This window comes from Lagopus leucura, unplaced genomic scaffold, assembly GCF_019238085.1.
Source record: "Lagopus leucura isolate 7727_CA_CO unplaced genomic scaffold, USGS_WTPT01 Super-Scaffold_100001, whole genome shotgun sequence".
Classification (NCBI taxonomy): Eukaryota; Metazoa; Chordata; class Aves; order Galliformes; family Phasianidae; genus Lagopus; species Lagopus leucura.
The window spans coordinates 99,323,432-99,339,997 of NW_024962262.1; the positions used below are offsets into that span (position 1 = coordinate 99,323,432).

At 38.7% G+C, this 16,566-nt stretch overlaps 1 protein-coding gene across 1 annotated transcript in view; it reads right to left on the reverse strand.

Annotated features, from left to right (window-relative positions):
- POLQ (DNA polymerase theta) overlaps positions 1-16,524 on the reverse strand; it is a 55,815-nt gene extending 39,291 nt beyond the window's left edge. Inside the window, exons 1-10 of the mRNA XM_042867893.1 lie at positions 16,335-16,524; positions 16,230-16,244; positions 14,177-14,359; positions 13,097-13,227; positions 11,943-12,099; positions 7,958-8,066; positions 5,561-5,780; positions 4,107-4,251; positions 3,854-4,000; positions 2,572-2,784 (exon numbers count right to left, since the gene is read on the reverse strand). Coding sequence (XP_042723827.1) covers positions 2,572-2,784; positions 3,854-4,000; positions 4,107-4,251; positions 5,561-5,780; positions 7,958-8,066; positions 11,943-12,099; positions 13,097-13,227; positions 14,177-14,359; positions 16,230-16,244; positions 16,335-16,524 — 1,510 coding nt within the window. The remainder of the gene's footprint in view (positions 1-2,571; positions 2,785-3,853; positions 4,001-4,106; positions 4,252-5,560; positions 5,781-7,957; positions 8,067-11,942; positions 12,100-13,096; positions 13,228-14,176; positions 14,360-16,229; positions 16,245-16,334) is intronic.
- Positions 16,525-16,566: the final 42 nt, after the last annotated feature.

The window sequence follows — 16,566 nt, forward strand, 5'->3', positions numbered from 1 at the left end:
AATGTCAGTGTGCAATCAGCTCTGCCTGGGCTGTAAGCAAGACACAGGGACTGCACAGTGCAGTCCATTTTGATGCACTGGCTAAACACAGTTCTGTGATCAATTAAGAGTATGTGGCTTTGCTTCCTATTTTGATTCAGGAATTTGAGAATAGGCTTCAAGATTGTCAATATTAGTAAATTTCTGTTTGCAACTCCATTTTCATTTAACATAAATATTTTACCTGCAAGTTTTAAATTGAATGCATAGAGCTGCAATCAGATATTCAACTCAAACATTTGATCATATATTTTTCCAGACTTTTGTAAGCCCTAAATTACCAGAGAAAAATATCCCTCAGTTCACAGTCACAACTTATTCATGTCACTGCTTTTTGGCAGTGCATACATTTGTGAACAGCTGTCAAAGGGAAAAGTACAGGAAGAGTAAAATTTCAAAAAAAAATCGCTTTTGAACTCACTAAAAACTGCAACAAGTGCCATCAGATTGGAACAGGCAGCCCAAGGAAGTGGTGGAGCCACTGTCCCTGGAAGTGTTTAAAGAAAGGGTTGATGTAGTACTTAGGGATGCTGTGGTTTAGTGTCCAATATTGGTGGTAGGTGGACAGTTGGACTAGATGATCACAGAGTTCTTCTCCAACCTTCACGATTCTCTGATTCTATAATAATGAACATATTCACTTATTTCACTTTAGGAATATGACACTTGATGAATGCAAAAATAACCCCATGTCAATTTCTAAAATAATGTTTTTAAATTTGCATCCAATCACATGTCATATTTTCAGCACGGAATTGTTTTCTTCATAGTATCTGGTATGATGTTATGTTTTGCTTCTAGGAGAAAAACTATGTTGATAAACACACCGATGTTTATAGTTACTGCTAAGCAGTGTTGTACAAGAGCCAAGGCCATTCTCAGCGAAGGGCCCAAGGAGCTGGAAGGAAACAGAAGTAGGACAGCTGAGTTAAGAGACATTCCATATTATATACATCAAGTAGAAGGAGTTTAGAAGAAGGTAGGAGTTCATCTCGCTCTTCCATTGCTTAAGGGGCTAGCTGGTCGGGAGATGGTGAGCAATTGCTTTGTATATCAGTTGTTATATACATATATAAATATGTATGTTATAATCATTATCCTTTTCTCTAGCTTAGTAAATAATTTTATCTCAACCCATGAGTTCTACTTTTTTTTTTTTCTTTTTTTTTTTTTCAGTTCTCTCCCTAATCCCACTGGGAAGGTGGGGAGTGAGCAAATGACTGTGTGGTGCTCAGCCACCTTCCAGGTTAAAGCACAACATCAGGGGGAAAAAAAACTTCTGAGACAATTCAATACTAATATGTTTGGGAGAGGGGAACCTTCATCCCAGCAGAAATTATCTTTTGTCTGTCAGAAGAATTCTTATGGCACTTTTTTCCAGCTGAAGTTGCTGCCTTCCAGTCTTGTTATTCAGTGGAAGAGTAGCAGCTGGTAATGTAGCTTTATGTTCTCATTCAAAACACCACATGAAATGGGAAAAAATGGTACATTCATGAAGCTCATCATCATAATATCAACTGCTTACTGTGCAAAACAGTCACACCAGAACCGTCTAAAAAGGATACTAATTATTGTAACTTGAAGGGGAAAAAAAAAATAATGTAATTTTACACCTGCCAGCTATTTTCAAATGACAAAGTCTGGAAAATTTCAAAATACAACATGCAGCTGCCTTTTTCTTCAACATAAAGAGATAGCTGATTGAGAAATAGGTCACAAAATGCCATGTTGCTATGCCATTTCAGCAAAAATAGAAAGTTAAATATAAGAACTGTTTGCTTACACAGGGCTCCAGCAAGCACCAATGAAACCATCAGCAGGGCAAATCTCACTTTCTTCTTCTGCTGAACTTCATATTTCAGCAGAAATGGGTTTATGCTGAACTGGATTTATACTCATATAATGCATTTTTTTTTCGACTGACATCCAGAAAAAAGTTTCCACCGCAAATTAAAATAGCAGGCAGGATTATTTTGTTGAGCATCAATTGGTTTCACTGTTTTCATGAAAACATCTTATCTTTGAACAACTGTCCAAATTTCCCTGTCTCTATGTTGCATTACTACTTTTAACATCCACAAAAAGTATGTTTAGAGGAAGTTTAATAAACTCAAATCAGAACTTCAGACAACAAGAGCAGTTGTGGACTTCCTTAAATCTTAGGCATGCCTATTAGCAGTTTACTTTAAATTTTCTCACTGAAACTGTAAATGTTTTAATGAACTGACCATGTATTTCAGAATTAAGACAAATGCACAGAGCTTTAGAAGATAACAAGAATTCAAAGAAGAAAATACTGCATTCTTAGAATAACTGACATGTAAATACCAAAGTCAACCTCATGCAGTGAAAAGAGTCCTCTGGGAATTACAATTTTTACTCTATCAATACCAAAAAAATTCATCTCAATTAACTTGATCGTACTGAATAGCAAAGAAATTCATCACAATTAGTCACTAATTGCAAAGCACTGCCCTGGATTTAATCAGGTTAACACTGTTCTTAGAGAATGTTAATAAAGCCTCTGCTTACCCTCCGTGTCTACTCCTTTCCTGCCAGCCCTTCCAGCCATCTGTTTGTAAGTGAGAACATCCAGCAGTGTGCCACCAAACATAGGAGTTCGTATAATTACTCTGCGTGCAGGCAAATTCACTCCAGAGGAGAGTGTGGATGTTGCTGCTAGAACTCTAATCACGCCCCGCCGAAAGGCTCCTTCAATGATGTCCCGTTCATCAAACGTAAGACCTGAAGCAGGATGACGTTTTGCAAACCCACTAATGTAGGGATTGGATTAAAGAGCTAATGTTATTAGTCAAACAAAAGGAAGAAAAAACAAACCCAATGAACGTGTGCCATTCATTGCTAGAAACAAGAACTGCAACACTACCTCAGTTAATTTATTTCATAACATAACTGCAAACAAAATTTCCACAAAGCTTTCTTTGTGGAATAGTTAACCGACAAAAATAGTTATGAAGTAGCTTTCCTAAGGTATTTGTACACATTGTAGCAAGATGAACAATTTACTACATATTTACATATGTTGCAAGAAAATAAATAAGGAAAATAAATAAGGAAATGCAATGAAAAAAAGGAAAGTGGCTATAACACACAGCAAGAAATTAGGATTCAGTCATTTGCTGGAATCCTACATCCTGTAATCCTTCCTCATTTCCATTCTAGGTTACAGGTCTAATTTGCATCTTTCTACATTTCCTTGAGAGTTTTGGACCAAATTTATTCTTTAGAAGAAAAAATTCATACTCTATAAGCATTTGGAGTTATGTCCCCTATATATTCAATGCCATAAATACTCTTCTATCTTCCACAGTTGATTCTTTCCCTCAGTAAGTCAGCAGGTTACATGCACTCCTGCAGGTAAGAAATAAAACATCCTGCCAGAAGCCTTGGTGGCACTCTCATTTTGTTTTGATTTTCATAGTAAACTTCTTTTTACTCATCTATTTCATTACTACGTTGAGAAAAATTGCTCTGAAATACCATAGCAGCTTTAGGAAGAATCTGAAAATCTATGGGCTGCAAATTGGTTAATTTTTTAGGTATTTCATATAAATTTTTATGTTGCATCTAGAAAGTTGCTGTTAACTAACACAGTAGAGAAGAAATTTATCATAACAATTAGTGAGTTAAGTCTTTGTTCACAATAAAAGAATTTCAAGTTTACCCCTTCCTGTATGTTAAGTCATAAGCTACAGAAAGCTAAAAGAAACTGGTAAATTGCTGGTAACTACAGCAGTAAGAACACATACGACTTAACTTTTACAGAACGCAAGACCTACATATTCAGAAATACCTGCATGATGAAATGCCACTCCCCACGGTAAGGTACGTTGGAGCACAGAGTCCAGACCTGAGAGAGAGCGCCTCAGCTGATCCAGGACCTCATCTATACCTTCTCTGTCCACAACAACTGGGGAAAGGGATGAGTTTTTTGCAGAACCTTCAGAGAGAAAATATTTTTAGAAAATATTTTTCTACTAAAATTAACTTACATTAAAGTTATTACAGATACTACTACAGTCTTCGATTAAATACTTTTCTCTTACTTTCTGCCTGTTGCAAACTGTAGAATTCCCTGGCAATGATGTCTGCCAGCTTCTCACACCAATTCTTGGATGGACAGAAAAGCAGGACTGAGTGGCCATCGCAAACAGTCTCGTAGCACAGGCTCACAACATGGTCTTCGTCTCCCTGAATTGAGATAAAATATTTTCAGCTCACTCTGATATTGTACGGGGTCTGTGAATGCTGTCACTGCTCAGCTTTACAGTAGGAATCTTCTATGAAAAATTGGAAAGAGGAGCAAAGAGGAAGGAGCACTGTCCTCTTAGCTTCTGTTTTGTTTAAGGGAGTCTAGGCTCTAGGATGATTATACTGTTGATGATAACCATAACCGTTCCCTTCTGAGGGAAAACATTCCTCCACAGTAACAAAGAAAGAAGAATTAACAGTTTGGCAGGTTGAACTAAAAGCATGAGGCATAGTAGTCTGAGCATGCCCAAAAAGATGCACGCTGTAAGTGCTGTTGATCAAAGAATGTGGGTATATACATGGATGTGCACAGAAAACCCCACCATTCACACCCTGCCTTTTTGATCACAAGACTGCAGGAGAGTTCCTTATCTAAAAGGTTGAAATGTAACATCACATTCTCAGTACAAATACATAAAAATAAGCTTCCAGATACTCTTGTCATAAACACTTTGTTTATTTTTCCCTTTTTGAGGACCCACCATGCTACTGCTGCTTGCACACAAGAAGGTGTGAGTGCTCTCAAGACATTTCTGACATTTAGCCCACCTTGTCCAATTGCCCCACTAGTATTTACACACAGCAGCTCAAAGGACTGGGAAGAGAATTCACAGTTCAAAGACTCCAAATCTACAAGTAGGAATGGCACATTTCTCATCCATTTTGTTCTTCCAAATCATTATACTCATTATCCATAACTTTTTTTTTTCAGTGCAGAGAAATAGTAAATACTGAAAATAGATTCAGAAGAATTAAAGTGGACACCCACCTTATAATCACTGACAAAACTAGATCATTCAGCAGCTTAACATAAGCAGGTACAATACAGTATTTAAAGAAAATACATTTTCCCAATGATTAATGCAAATTTGTTGGGATATCTAGGAAATCTTTGTCTATGAAAATTAAGTCAATTTCAGGACACAAGGTAGAGGGGTGGCTAAGAGGGAGAACCAAGCTTGATGTATCTATCAAGTGTTCAGAGACAAGATCTAACTGCTTCAAATCTAACTTCTTCAAGTCAGATTCAAGAAACTTCAAGGAGTTCATGACTGTTTGTTTGGATAATCAGTAACGACAAAAATGTAGTACATTTTTCCCTTAGTGTAAGCATACAGTCTATAAAATAAACAACAAAGTTGGGAATATCACCTATTAAAAAAAACTAAAAACATACCAGTAGCTGTCTTTTTAACTTGACCTAGAGAAAAAGTCCTATGCCAAAAGCCACTGCTTAGAGTTTTGTTACCTTCAGTTGAAGTTTGGGCTGGAATTCTCGCACCAAATTCATGGAAGAGTCATAAATGTTGTTGCCAATTTTCACCCACTCCTTGAGGGGCACAGGGCGAAAATCTGTACAGTACAATTCCGCATCTAACCATGAGGCTAGGAGTCCCAAGTTAGGGAGGGTAGCGCTCATGCCTACTACCTGTATTCCTCCAAAACCAGGACTCGTCATCTTTGCCTTTCTGGAAGCAGTTAAAGAAATTGAAATTTAGTTACAAGACAAGCTAGTCTTCTGGAAAACAGCCTTCAGAAAAAAATGAACCCTATTTCCTTCAAGGGTCTAAAGGACAAAGCTATTTTTATAAGCTTCTTGAAAAAGATAGAAGTCACACTATGTTCTTAACAAACACACTGAAAAGGTATGCATTCAATACTTTTTATCATTTTGAATCTAAACTTTACGCTTCTTTAAACTGCATATTTGGAGAAACTGAAAGTAAACAACCAACTATTTCCTTGCAATTAACAAGAGCACTGAAATAAGCAAAGCCCAGTTTCCACTGCAGTGTTTCTACACTTAAATGTCTTAATTAAGATACTTCAATTTGTTTTGATTTCAGGACAAATAACACTAGACTGAGGTCTTCCTAGAGTTTGGAACCAAAGCCATTAGTTCAGCAAAGAAGAAAGCAGCTTCAGTTCTCAGTATCGATCAATAACTTCCACTGAAGTCAGTGGGAAGTAATGAATTCATAACAGACACAAAAACACAAACTATTAATTTAGATACCCAAGTGTATATTGTAATTCAGGCTTTTAGACCCACATTATAATTCTGTGGGCTTTTTTTATGCTCCTGAGCCTACATTTTAAATCTACTTGTTTGTACTGTCCATCTACAATATCAGTAACAAATTGAGGCTTTAAAAAACTAAAAATGTCTCATAAGTCAATGTGAGCTCAGAGATGGCCTGAATCTGGTAACCCTGGAAGAGGCAAGATAAAGGAAACAAGACAACCCAAGAGCAAGAGTAAAAAAGCAAGACAGAAATAAGAAGATGTGGAGAAAAAGACTCTTATCCAAGCTCTTCTAGCATTTGCTAGAACACCACGTATGTTGACTGTTTTTCCTCCAGAGCAAATTTTTACCATGAAAAAAAAAAAAAAAAAAATCCAGTTCCAAGGCATTCTTTTTGACTGGTGGGAGATAAAAATCCACTGCAGAAATTTGTTTTGCAAAAGCTTTGCTAAGGAGCAACAGCACTGATACTGACAGTAGCCATCAGAGAACATTTCTTTTGGTGCAAAGACACAGATTCATACTTCAGTGGGATATCCAATTAACCATTTAAGAAGCTCTCAAAAGCACTGGTCATTCTGATAATAGGTCAGGTTGGAATGACCTATTAAAAACTTTGAACAAATGGGCTCCCATTAAAAATTAAAAGTACAAAAATAAAACAAAAGGGAAAGGGTTGCATCCTTCCTGACAGCAAGTGGCATGAAGGACCACTGTCCACTTGGCCATGACAGAGATGAAGGATCTGAGCCTCAGTGTTTATATAGCGAAGGCTGAAGTATTGTGTCTTCCTAAGAACATTTCTTGATGTATCTTTTTTTCCCTGACAGATTCAATGCAAGGAAGGAAATTGAGAGTGGTCTTGCATCTATCCTGCACATGCAAGACAACACAAGGGAAATAAAGTGTCAAAGCCACTCATGCTGATCTTAAGTATAGTGGACTCCAGAATAAGAAAAATGTCAGAAATGCTTCAATCTGGGGCAGTGCTGTATCCTGGAAATTAACAAGGAAAATGCTGTCTAGATGATCCAGCTGGGTGTCAGGTGCCAAAAAAGCAGTTACTCTAGAACTAATGAGGTACTGTAGGCTTACTCTAGAACTAGTATGACTCACAAGACAGGAAGCAGCTATGAAAAGCTGCCAAAATCTGAGTTTCAGTGTGCTGAAAAAACTTCATTTTAACTCTTCTGTCAGCTTAACTAGTAAAGACTAGGAAGTTGAATACAACATTTTTTCCATTTGCCTTTGTCTAGGAAAAATATTACAAAAAAACCTAAGTCAGTTTTGTTATTTTGTGGTTTGGATTGTCTTGTTGTTTGTTTGTTTGTTTAAATAAACAGGATTAAAAAAAAAAAAAGTAAAGGAAAGCTTCACCTTCTTTCTTTTCCTGAGAGAATGACTCCCAAGGTAGCACACAAATTAAAAACCTTGAGGAAAAGAAGTTTTGTCTACAAAAGCAGGACCCTGGAGAGGTAATATGATGAGATCTTAATAACCAAAATAGTCCAAGTCACGTAAAAGCCATGGAGCTAACCCAAATTTCCAATTACTCAGAGAACAAAATATTTAAGCCACCTGTAATTTGGCATTACAAGGCAAACATCCTGGTCTACCCACCTTTTTGCAGCTTTCTCTGTAATGTATCGAACTTTGGTCAGAAGGAGTTCCAACAGATATCCTCGATGAGAGTCTCCAAGCATATGCAACTCATCCACAACCACCACTCCTAATAATGAGAAGCACTCAGGTTATAACTAATAAACATCCAAACTGTTGACAGCTTCAATCCTTTCATATTTCACATGATTAACTGAAATTCCATAGCATTTGAAAGATCAGTAAAAATACTGGAAAAAAATATTGTCTGAGAAACTTTCTGAGTATCAGCATCCGGAGATAACAGGGCAGATTAGGGTCTCCCCAGGGGTAAAATCACAGGATGGCAACATCTCAGCCATTCGGCATACCTTCTGCATACGTCCCAACTTGCCAAAGTTTGCTCCTTTTCTGAGCAGCCAGCAGAGCCACAGGAACTTGGGAAAGGCTGAAGAAAGGCTGTGCAGGTTTTTTGCTGTTTCTCTTTGTTTATTTTTAAAAGGGACAGGTCATACAGGACCTCAGGCTTCATTAGTTCTACTGCTGTGGAAATTTTCTTCTATGGCAGAGCTACGTAATATCTTCCTGGTACAACTATGATAGCAGGAGCTAAAGGGCAAATGTGACCTTATATTATCTACTTCAATGCTATTTTCCTTCTCGTTATTTTCTCCTTCCTACACACATTCCTTCTTTCTCTGTTTTTTCCTCCCTTTTCTTTCAAGCCATTTAAGTTACAAAAGCACTGCAGATGCTTTTACAAAATCCCACCCAGGCAGTCCCTCTGTCTTCCTCTACTTCTTCTTTTTGGTGCTTTCTTGTAAAATTCCTGACTCACTGATCAAAAAACGCACAATTATTCAGGTACCAGAAGAAGCTGTCCTTGCTTTCCCATACAGCAGTCCAACTAAATTCTTCCAGCAATTCAGACAGGACAGTATAATAAGTCTACCAAACCAAAATTCACACAACCTTTGTGTCAAAAAGCAGCAGATTTTGCTTCCTAAAATGAAATATAGGACACTAGTGGACAAGATCTATAGCACAAAACACAGGCCGTGTTGCTGTTTTTCTACACATGTTCTATACCTTCTATTGCTATATAGCTATAAAAAAAAACCAAAACATTCAAACCCACACTAAAGCTGTGTTGTATGCTACCATAGCAGTGTCTATGCTGGTGAGACCTGGCTGTCACACACACATGGTTCCTCCCTCTGAGCAGAACTCAGAATGCATCACAGGGATGACATAGCAGGAGCTATCACATAAATGGTATTTTTCACAAGGCTGTTCTCAGCTTAAAATGGAACTGTAGTCAAGGAAAACTACATCTCCCAGCATTCTATGACATTTTATACTCAGCAATAAGCTCAGGAGTACAAATAGGGCCGTAATTTCATCATTCTGCATTGCTACTGAAATGAGACTACCCACAGTTTCTGCTTTCTGCCTGCAAATTAGGTGCCCCTAGAAGACTGCTGACCAAAAAAAAAGGGTAGAAGTACCTGAGAAATCTCACACAGCAGTATTTTACAATAACTAGACTACTTCAGGCCCAAATTCAGTTCAAAGATCTTAATGACAGGCAGGATTTGATTTTCTTTTTGCTTTCAAATACAAAGAAGCTAGAATTTTTTTAATCTCAAGTTTAAATTCAGAAACAACTTTGGTAACACAACTGCACATTACAAATCCACTCCCAGATCCTTCTCTATTCTGCTCTCCTAAAAACATCTCTAGCATCAGTATCAAGACTCTGAACAACAAGAGCAGCATTTCCTGTGTATCTAGATTTCTAAAACTGTCATACGTTGTACAATAATTACCAACATGAAAGTGCTTTTAACTGTTTCATATAGCAAAGAGAGCTCTGCCAGGCAGGGAATTTGAATTTCTCTCAACAGCTTCCAAAGGCAATGTGAGCTATCAGCAGGGGGCTGACATCAACAAAAGGAACAGTTTGAGCTGAAGATGGAATCCGGCCAGAACTGCAGTCATCTCTCAATAACTCATCTCAAAGATAAAACACCCTTGTTACGAAGCAGTCTAAATTTAGAATTAATTAGAAGGCATCATGCAACCTTGCAGTATTAGACAAGTTTACTTGAGGTGATAGTTAAAAGGCACTTTCAGCTCATGCCTGTATTTTGCAATTTTTATGAAGATGTATCTCCAAATAGAAAAAGATGTTGATTTGTTAAAGATTATTTTTTAAATTTTAATTCAAAAATTGCTTTCAAGTAAACAAATAAAGAAAAAAACATTCTTATTTCAGGTGTATAGTTATGCTGGGACACAAGGAAAACAAAGGGTTGCAGCAGAGGTGTTTCCAAATGGTGAAAGAAAAATATCACACTTTAGAGCTATTAGTGCTGGGGACACAATACTGAAACTCAGATTTAGCGTTCACTTCTCTGGTTATACTGCTTTGTGAGAAGAATGTGCCTGAAAAGAGCCATATAACTCCTGGTACTTGGAAGTATATGACACTTCTCATGCACATTCTTCTTACAGAGTACCAAAAACTGTGGTGATGGAATGGAGCTGCCAAAAAAGGAACTTGGCATGTCTCCAGCTTCTGAAAATTGCTAGCATTAAACAATACATTTTAGTACCCTGGTTATGCTTACAAAGCACACAAGTCAACATAAATAAGGATGTTAGAACCATGCTCTTTGCCTCGTGCTGGTAGTGCAGCTTGGAAAACATGGTGACCTATCACCAAATAAACCCTACTTAAAACAAACAAAAAGAAAAAAAAATATCTTTAACTGAGTAGCACACTTTGAACCATATATTAAAATCAATAACTGCATGATTATCAGTTCTCTTGCTAGGGAAGAGATGAAGACATGCATTTGAGAACTGAGTCAGATTGCAGCAGCTTCAATTCACATGATTTAAAAATGCAGCACAACCATGGTTACCTACTCATCTTCCAGTCTACTGGCAGTATAAAGAGTTCACAGTGATCCAGCCCCTGTTGTCCTGGTATGAATGTGCTATCTCATGATCTCATACTCCTACAAAATCTGAAAGGCTTTATTTCTCTTACTGTCTGTTGTGTTTAAAAAACTATTCTCAAGAATATTAGGACCCCAGATGAACATGGAACAGCAATTTTTTAAGTGGAAGTCTCATATCAGCTTGGTAGTCATTTATTTTTCCTGCTTTTGTACTTCAGAAATAGCAGCCAGCTATGTTACAGGGCAGAGCAAAGACAGGAGGGAGTATTGTATAAAATAAAACTAGGTATAGTTTTTCTGAGCAGACAAGCAAATAGAAGAACAAATTTCTAATTGGTCTAGGAAAACACATCTCTCTCCAAGGGCACGTATGGTTCTTCCAGGTTTTATATCTCCTCCCAAGCATTAAATGAGTACCAATATTATCTAGTGGCTGTCAGGGCCATGATGACCCAGAAGTCTATGCTACAAAGACAGAGAGATTTTGAGTATACTACAAGAGAGAAATGTGTGTGCCAAAGCCTTTCTAGTCACCATGCCTACCCAGAGGATCTCTACATATTCAATATTTAGAACCCAGTGAGCAATTAACTTAATTCCTCCTCTTCCTCAAACTAGCTGAAGATATACCACTGATGGCATATGTACAGTCCTTGTCCCAAACAAACAAAACGTTCTTGGACTTAAATTTCAGAATTTTAACTCAACTTCACTAATTAGAAGACACTTTTTAGTTATGAGAATCGCTGGTTATTGCAAATGATTCCTACCCACGGACTGTCTTTCATAGCAGACAAAATAAAGCTGCAGTTTTACCAATATACTTTCCTGCCACTGGGCTACATAGAATAGCCCAGACTGGATTCCTAAATCCAAATCAGAAATGCTCTGAAAGAAGAAAAATGCTCAGATTGACTGTACATCATGCCTGTCAGACAGGGAACTGAGTAAACACAAACTATCTCATGAATTTAGATGTAATCAGATTACGTAAAAAAAAATCTCATCCTCTTGGCAGTCAGGCCTTAGCATTTTACCCAGTGAGTCCATTTGGTTTTCTTCTATTAGCCTATTGATTAGACCATTGGCTTTCTCAATGGTGCAGACAGCAACATCCAGCGAGGAGAAACGTCCAGCAGGAGAGATGCTTCCCATGTAGCCTTCAACTCTCACATTCACCTCCTGAAATAGGGCCTGTTTTCCAAAGGATACAGAATGTTGTGCCAAGGTTATAAATCTGGATTCTGACCGACACTTGCTGGAATTACTGAAAGTCTATGCATGCTACAACCATGATCCCTAACACTTTTAATGCCAACAAATCAAATTAAAACCATAGCTCTCACAGTTACTGCTCCTTATCCCACACTCCACTGTCATTTGTATTTATTCCCAAAGCCAAAGAAGCCAAACAATACATATTGCAGGATAATGTAAATATAACTGAGATGGAGAACACTTTTTCATAGGAAAGCGTAACTTACTATTAAGGAAGTTAGAGAGCACACAGTACAACAGTTTATAATTGCAGTTGTACAGAGAAGCCTCACTCTCGAAAAAAAATATGGAGGAAAAGCTGAATGTTGGGCATCAAACACAGAAACATCAAATATCTCAGCTGAAAGTCAAGGAACAGTGACTTCTTTTCTTCCAAGGCACATCATTGTAAGGACAAAGCTTTGGCATACTACGCACATATTAACAAAAGATACAAATATTTTGAAGCAGATGAGTAGGATATCTTATGATTTCAAGTGTGCAGCTAAAACCAAACCACTGGCCCGAAGAATCAGAATATGATATTGATAATTCTCCAGCTTTACAAGATTAAAGAAATAGCACTTTTCTACTATCAGTCTCTACAAAGTAGCTTTTGCACTCAGCTGGTATCTTAACTAGGAAATATTACTAAGTTTAATAAAATCCAAAGTGTCAAACTAATGAAAAAAAAAAAAGGCCTTCTGATTTCACTGTTGCCTTTAGTAATTTTTATGATTTTGACACATTAGCTAATGGAAACAATATTTTACATGAAAATCTTTCCCCCCAAAAAATATCATTCTATCTACACATTCTCTCTGAAACAACTCTGGAATATTTTTCTCCCCTCAAATCCATGAAAATCATTTATTTAATAAACATGACTCAACAGCTATAAGCCATACAATCAGTATCCTTGCATGCTACTCACCTGCAGATAACATTTCTTCTCTTTGGCCACAGAGACAAAGGGAAGGATGAAAAGAGCTTTCTTACGAGTCTCTAAGACTCGCTTCAAAATGAGCAATTCTGCAACAAGAGTCTTTCCAGCACTGGTAGGAGCTGAAAATAAATGTATATTTTTATTAATTTTTAAAGTAATAGAAAAAAAATATATCAAAGAATCAAACATCTTAAAACTAGCACAGAAAACAATAGGAAGCTTGGGGCAAGACTCTTCAATTTTCTTCTCTACAACTGCTTTTGCAGTTATCCCCACAAATGGGTCAAGAGGTCTGCAGACAATTTCTCTTCTAGTGTCTCTTACTCTGTTTTCACCAAGGTTTGTGCTCTCATTTCTGCTCTGGAAGAAACAGCAGCTTAGATAAGCAAGTGAGAGGGAAGAAATGAAAAAAGCACTACAGTCTCTTGGTTGGAAAGGAGAGCTTAGCCACCTTCTCACTGACCTAGCCCCTCAATATGCTAACCCAACATCTTCTGGAGCCAAGTAATAAAACTCAAATACAAGCCTCAGAAAAATCATTCTACCCCTCCTCTAAGCTGATCATGATCCTAGTGCTGATTGGGACCAATTTGGGGTAGACATCCCAAATTGTAATTTCCTATGGATTTCTAGCCCACCCATCCCACCTCCCCTTCTATTCCATGCACCCCAAGCACATTAAGAATAAATGACGGAGGTACTGAAGGAATTACATAATAAATTAAAAAATTCAGGAGTATTTAAATCTGCCATTGCTGGTATCATTCAGTTCCTGGTTGCCTAGTCTGTAATGAAAGAGAGTGTGGACTTCAAACTATCAGTTTCTAAAGGAACTGTAATAGAGAAAATAGAAAATTACTCTCCCCATCTGAAAAGCGGGCCATCAAGCCACGTACTTTTTACAGCAACAGGACAGAAAAGTAAATTTTCTCTTAGGGGAGTCTCTCCAGAATAAAGAGAATGTCGACCTTTTAATCTGCCAGTTCAGCAACATTCTGCAGCAGTATGTTCTTGGAATGGCACTGGGAAATTTAGGGGGTTAAATTTAGTTCTGTTATGCTTGCATACCTGAGTAAACCAGGTTCTTCCCTTCCAGAACTTGTCCGAGCATTAGGCACTCTGCTTGCCATTCAAACATCTGTACTACTCCTAGACTGTGATATTTCTCCAAGACTGCCTTAGGAAGACCCCAGCTTGCAAGGAGCAACTTGTCAGCTTGATCTTCAGGAACATTTACCTGTTGATATTGCCCTTTGGAAGGAAAACAAAAACAAGAACAGAAACAGTACTACCCTTGAACATAAGGTCACTTAGGTAATATACCTAAAGGTCAAACTTCTTTACAGCCTCGTCATTATGCAGAAAACTTAACAGAGCATTAACTTGCCTATATTTTTCAATATTTCCCATGCATATTTTATCATTCTTCTCATCTCTTGACATCATCTTTTTAATTTCTCCTCCAATTAGTTTTTTCACAGCCAAATAATTTCTTCGCCAAACTCTCACTCTGATATTTGCTTTTGAGACAGAGTAATCAGGACCAAATACAGACTGGAGCAGAATTTCAGCACTGATTAGGTTAGCAGCATTACAATGTATTTGCCATCTTACCCTTACTCAGACCATTTGCTTTTTAGATTACTGCTGCGGAGCCCTCAGTAGTTCTCACAGATTACAGAACTGCCCAGGCTCTTTCTCACTTCACAGAAAAAAATCTAAATAATGTAAAATCAAAAGGCAGCTCAAGCTACTCTGCACAGTTACATCTGTTTTTCAACACTGATTAGTATCTTCACCACACTGCCAGCTCCTTTAGTTTAATTAAGTTCTTTGCTTCTCATTTCTTGTCTAAATACTTTTGTGCTGGCTACAGATACTGTCTCCTCTACGGTTCTCTCTTTTTCCTAATCATTAAGGAAACCCAAACCTTTTGTCCTTTTCCTCATCTGAGACAGAAAACAGATTTCTGATCCACAGTAATGCCTTCCATGTCTACTTAGTTCCCATAGCAGCACTTTGTGAAAGACATTATCAAATCCACATGAAAAACAAGTAACTGTGTATAATGACACAATTGCACCCATTCTTCCAACACCGTATTAAAAAAAGTAATAACCTAAAAAGGGTTTAACACTGTTGTAAAAGAATAAGGGCAAACACGATCAGGAAAATACAGGCTGCTTATGCATGCTAGTATTTACAGATAACAAACAAAAACTGCAGCTACTTTTTTAGGTTAACTCCAATCTAGCTATCAATGGTGCACAACCATTCTCCCCTGAACAATTACATAAAAAGCTATCACATCTTAGCTCTGAAATAGTTGTTTCACTGTTTATGATTTGGGCACTATGAAATACTAAATAAAACATTCAGCATATCCAGAGTGAACAACAGTGTGTTACAAGCAAAACAAGTTTCCATGGGGCATTTAGAAGTGGCCAGATTTCTCTACCCTAAAATATCACTAGTACGGCAGAATGAGGGTTCATAATAACTTAAAAAAAAACAAACCCAAACAAATAGATGTATAATTGGATCTCAAGCTTTTCTCCTAATGCTAACACCAACAAGCTGCCTATGAAAGACTGCACAGGTAAAGGATGACATGGCTCTAGTGTTGGAAGAATTCCTTTAGATTAACACTGAATGCGAGTTTGAAAACTCGTGCCTTAGGAAGCTTCAAATTTAAAGTTTACGTGCGTAGGTATAATACTGCATCAACCTTTTTTTACCTACTAGAAAAACGCTACGAGAGAATAAAAAGCAGGATGATGCACGTTAACCAGAAACGTGGTACTTCCAGATGCAATCATTCCAGCGGCTGGAATCGTTAGCGCAGCCGGACAGACTGCGCTGATTGCTGTATTAGGGCAGCACCTAGAGGCCAAGGCCCGCCGATACACGGCGTGCACCATAAACGAGCCCCGCTTCAGCGGCGTGTGCGGAACCAGCACGCTTTTGCCTTCCTCAGCTAAACGCCGAATTTATGATAAAGACAGAAAGACCCTTGGCTTCACCTTTGTGCACTGCCGGCCTTTTAGCGCGAACGCACACCCCAGCTGCGGCCGCTTCCCGCAAGGAGAAACCAGCCCGTGCTTCGCACCGGCGAGCCCACCCGGCTCCCCTCCTCCTGCCGGGACGTCCCTTCACCCACGCGGGGTCCCCAGCCCAGCGCACCCCGCCGCCCCTCCGCCTGCCCTCTTGCTACCTGCCGAGCAACCGCCGGGGCTCCCGCTGCATCGTAGGGAGACCTCGAGGCCGGGCGGGGGGCTGAGCACTGCGCGGCAGGGAGCCGCGGGGCCGAACGGGGCAGCCCGGGCCGTCCTGCCGCCAGCCGCGCCGCGAAGCCCCGCCGCCGAGGCCGCGGCGACGCTGTTAGAGGTGTCGCCGCCATCTTCCCGCCGCGCCATTCAAACGGCAGCCCCGCCCCGCGGCTTCCAGCCCGGGTGCCC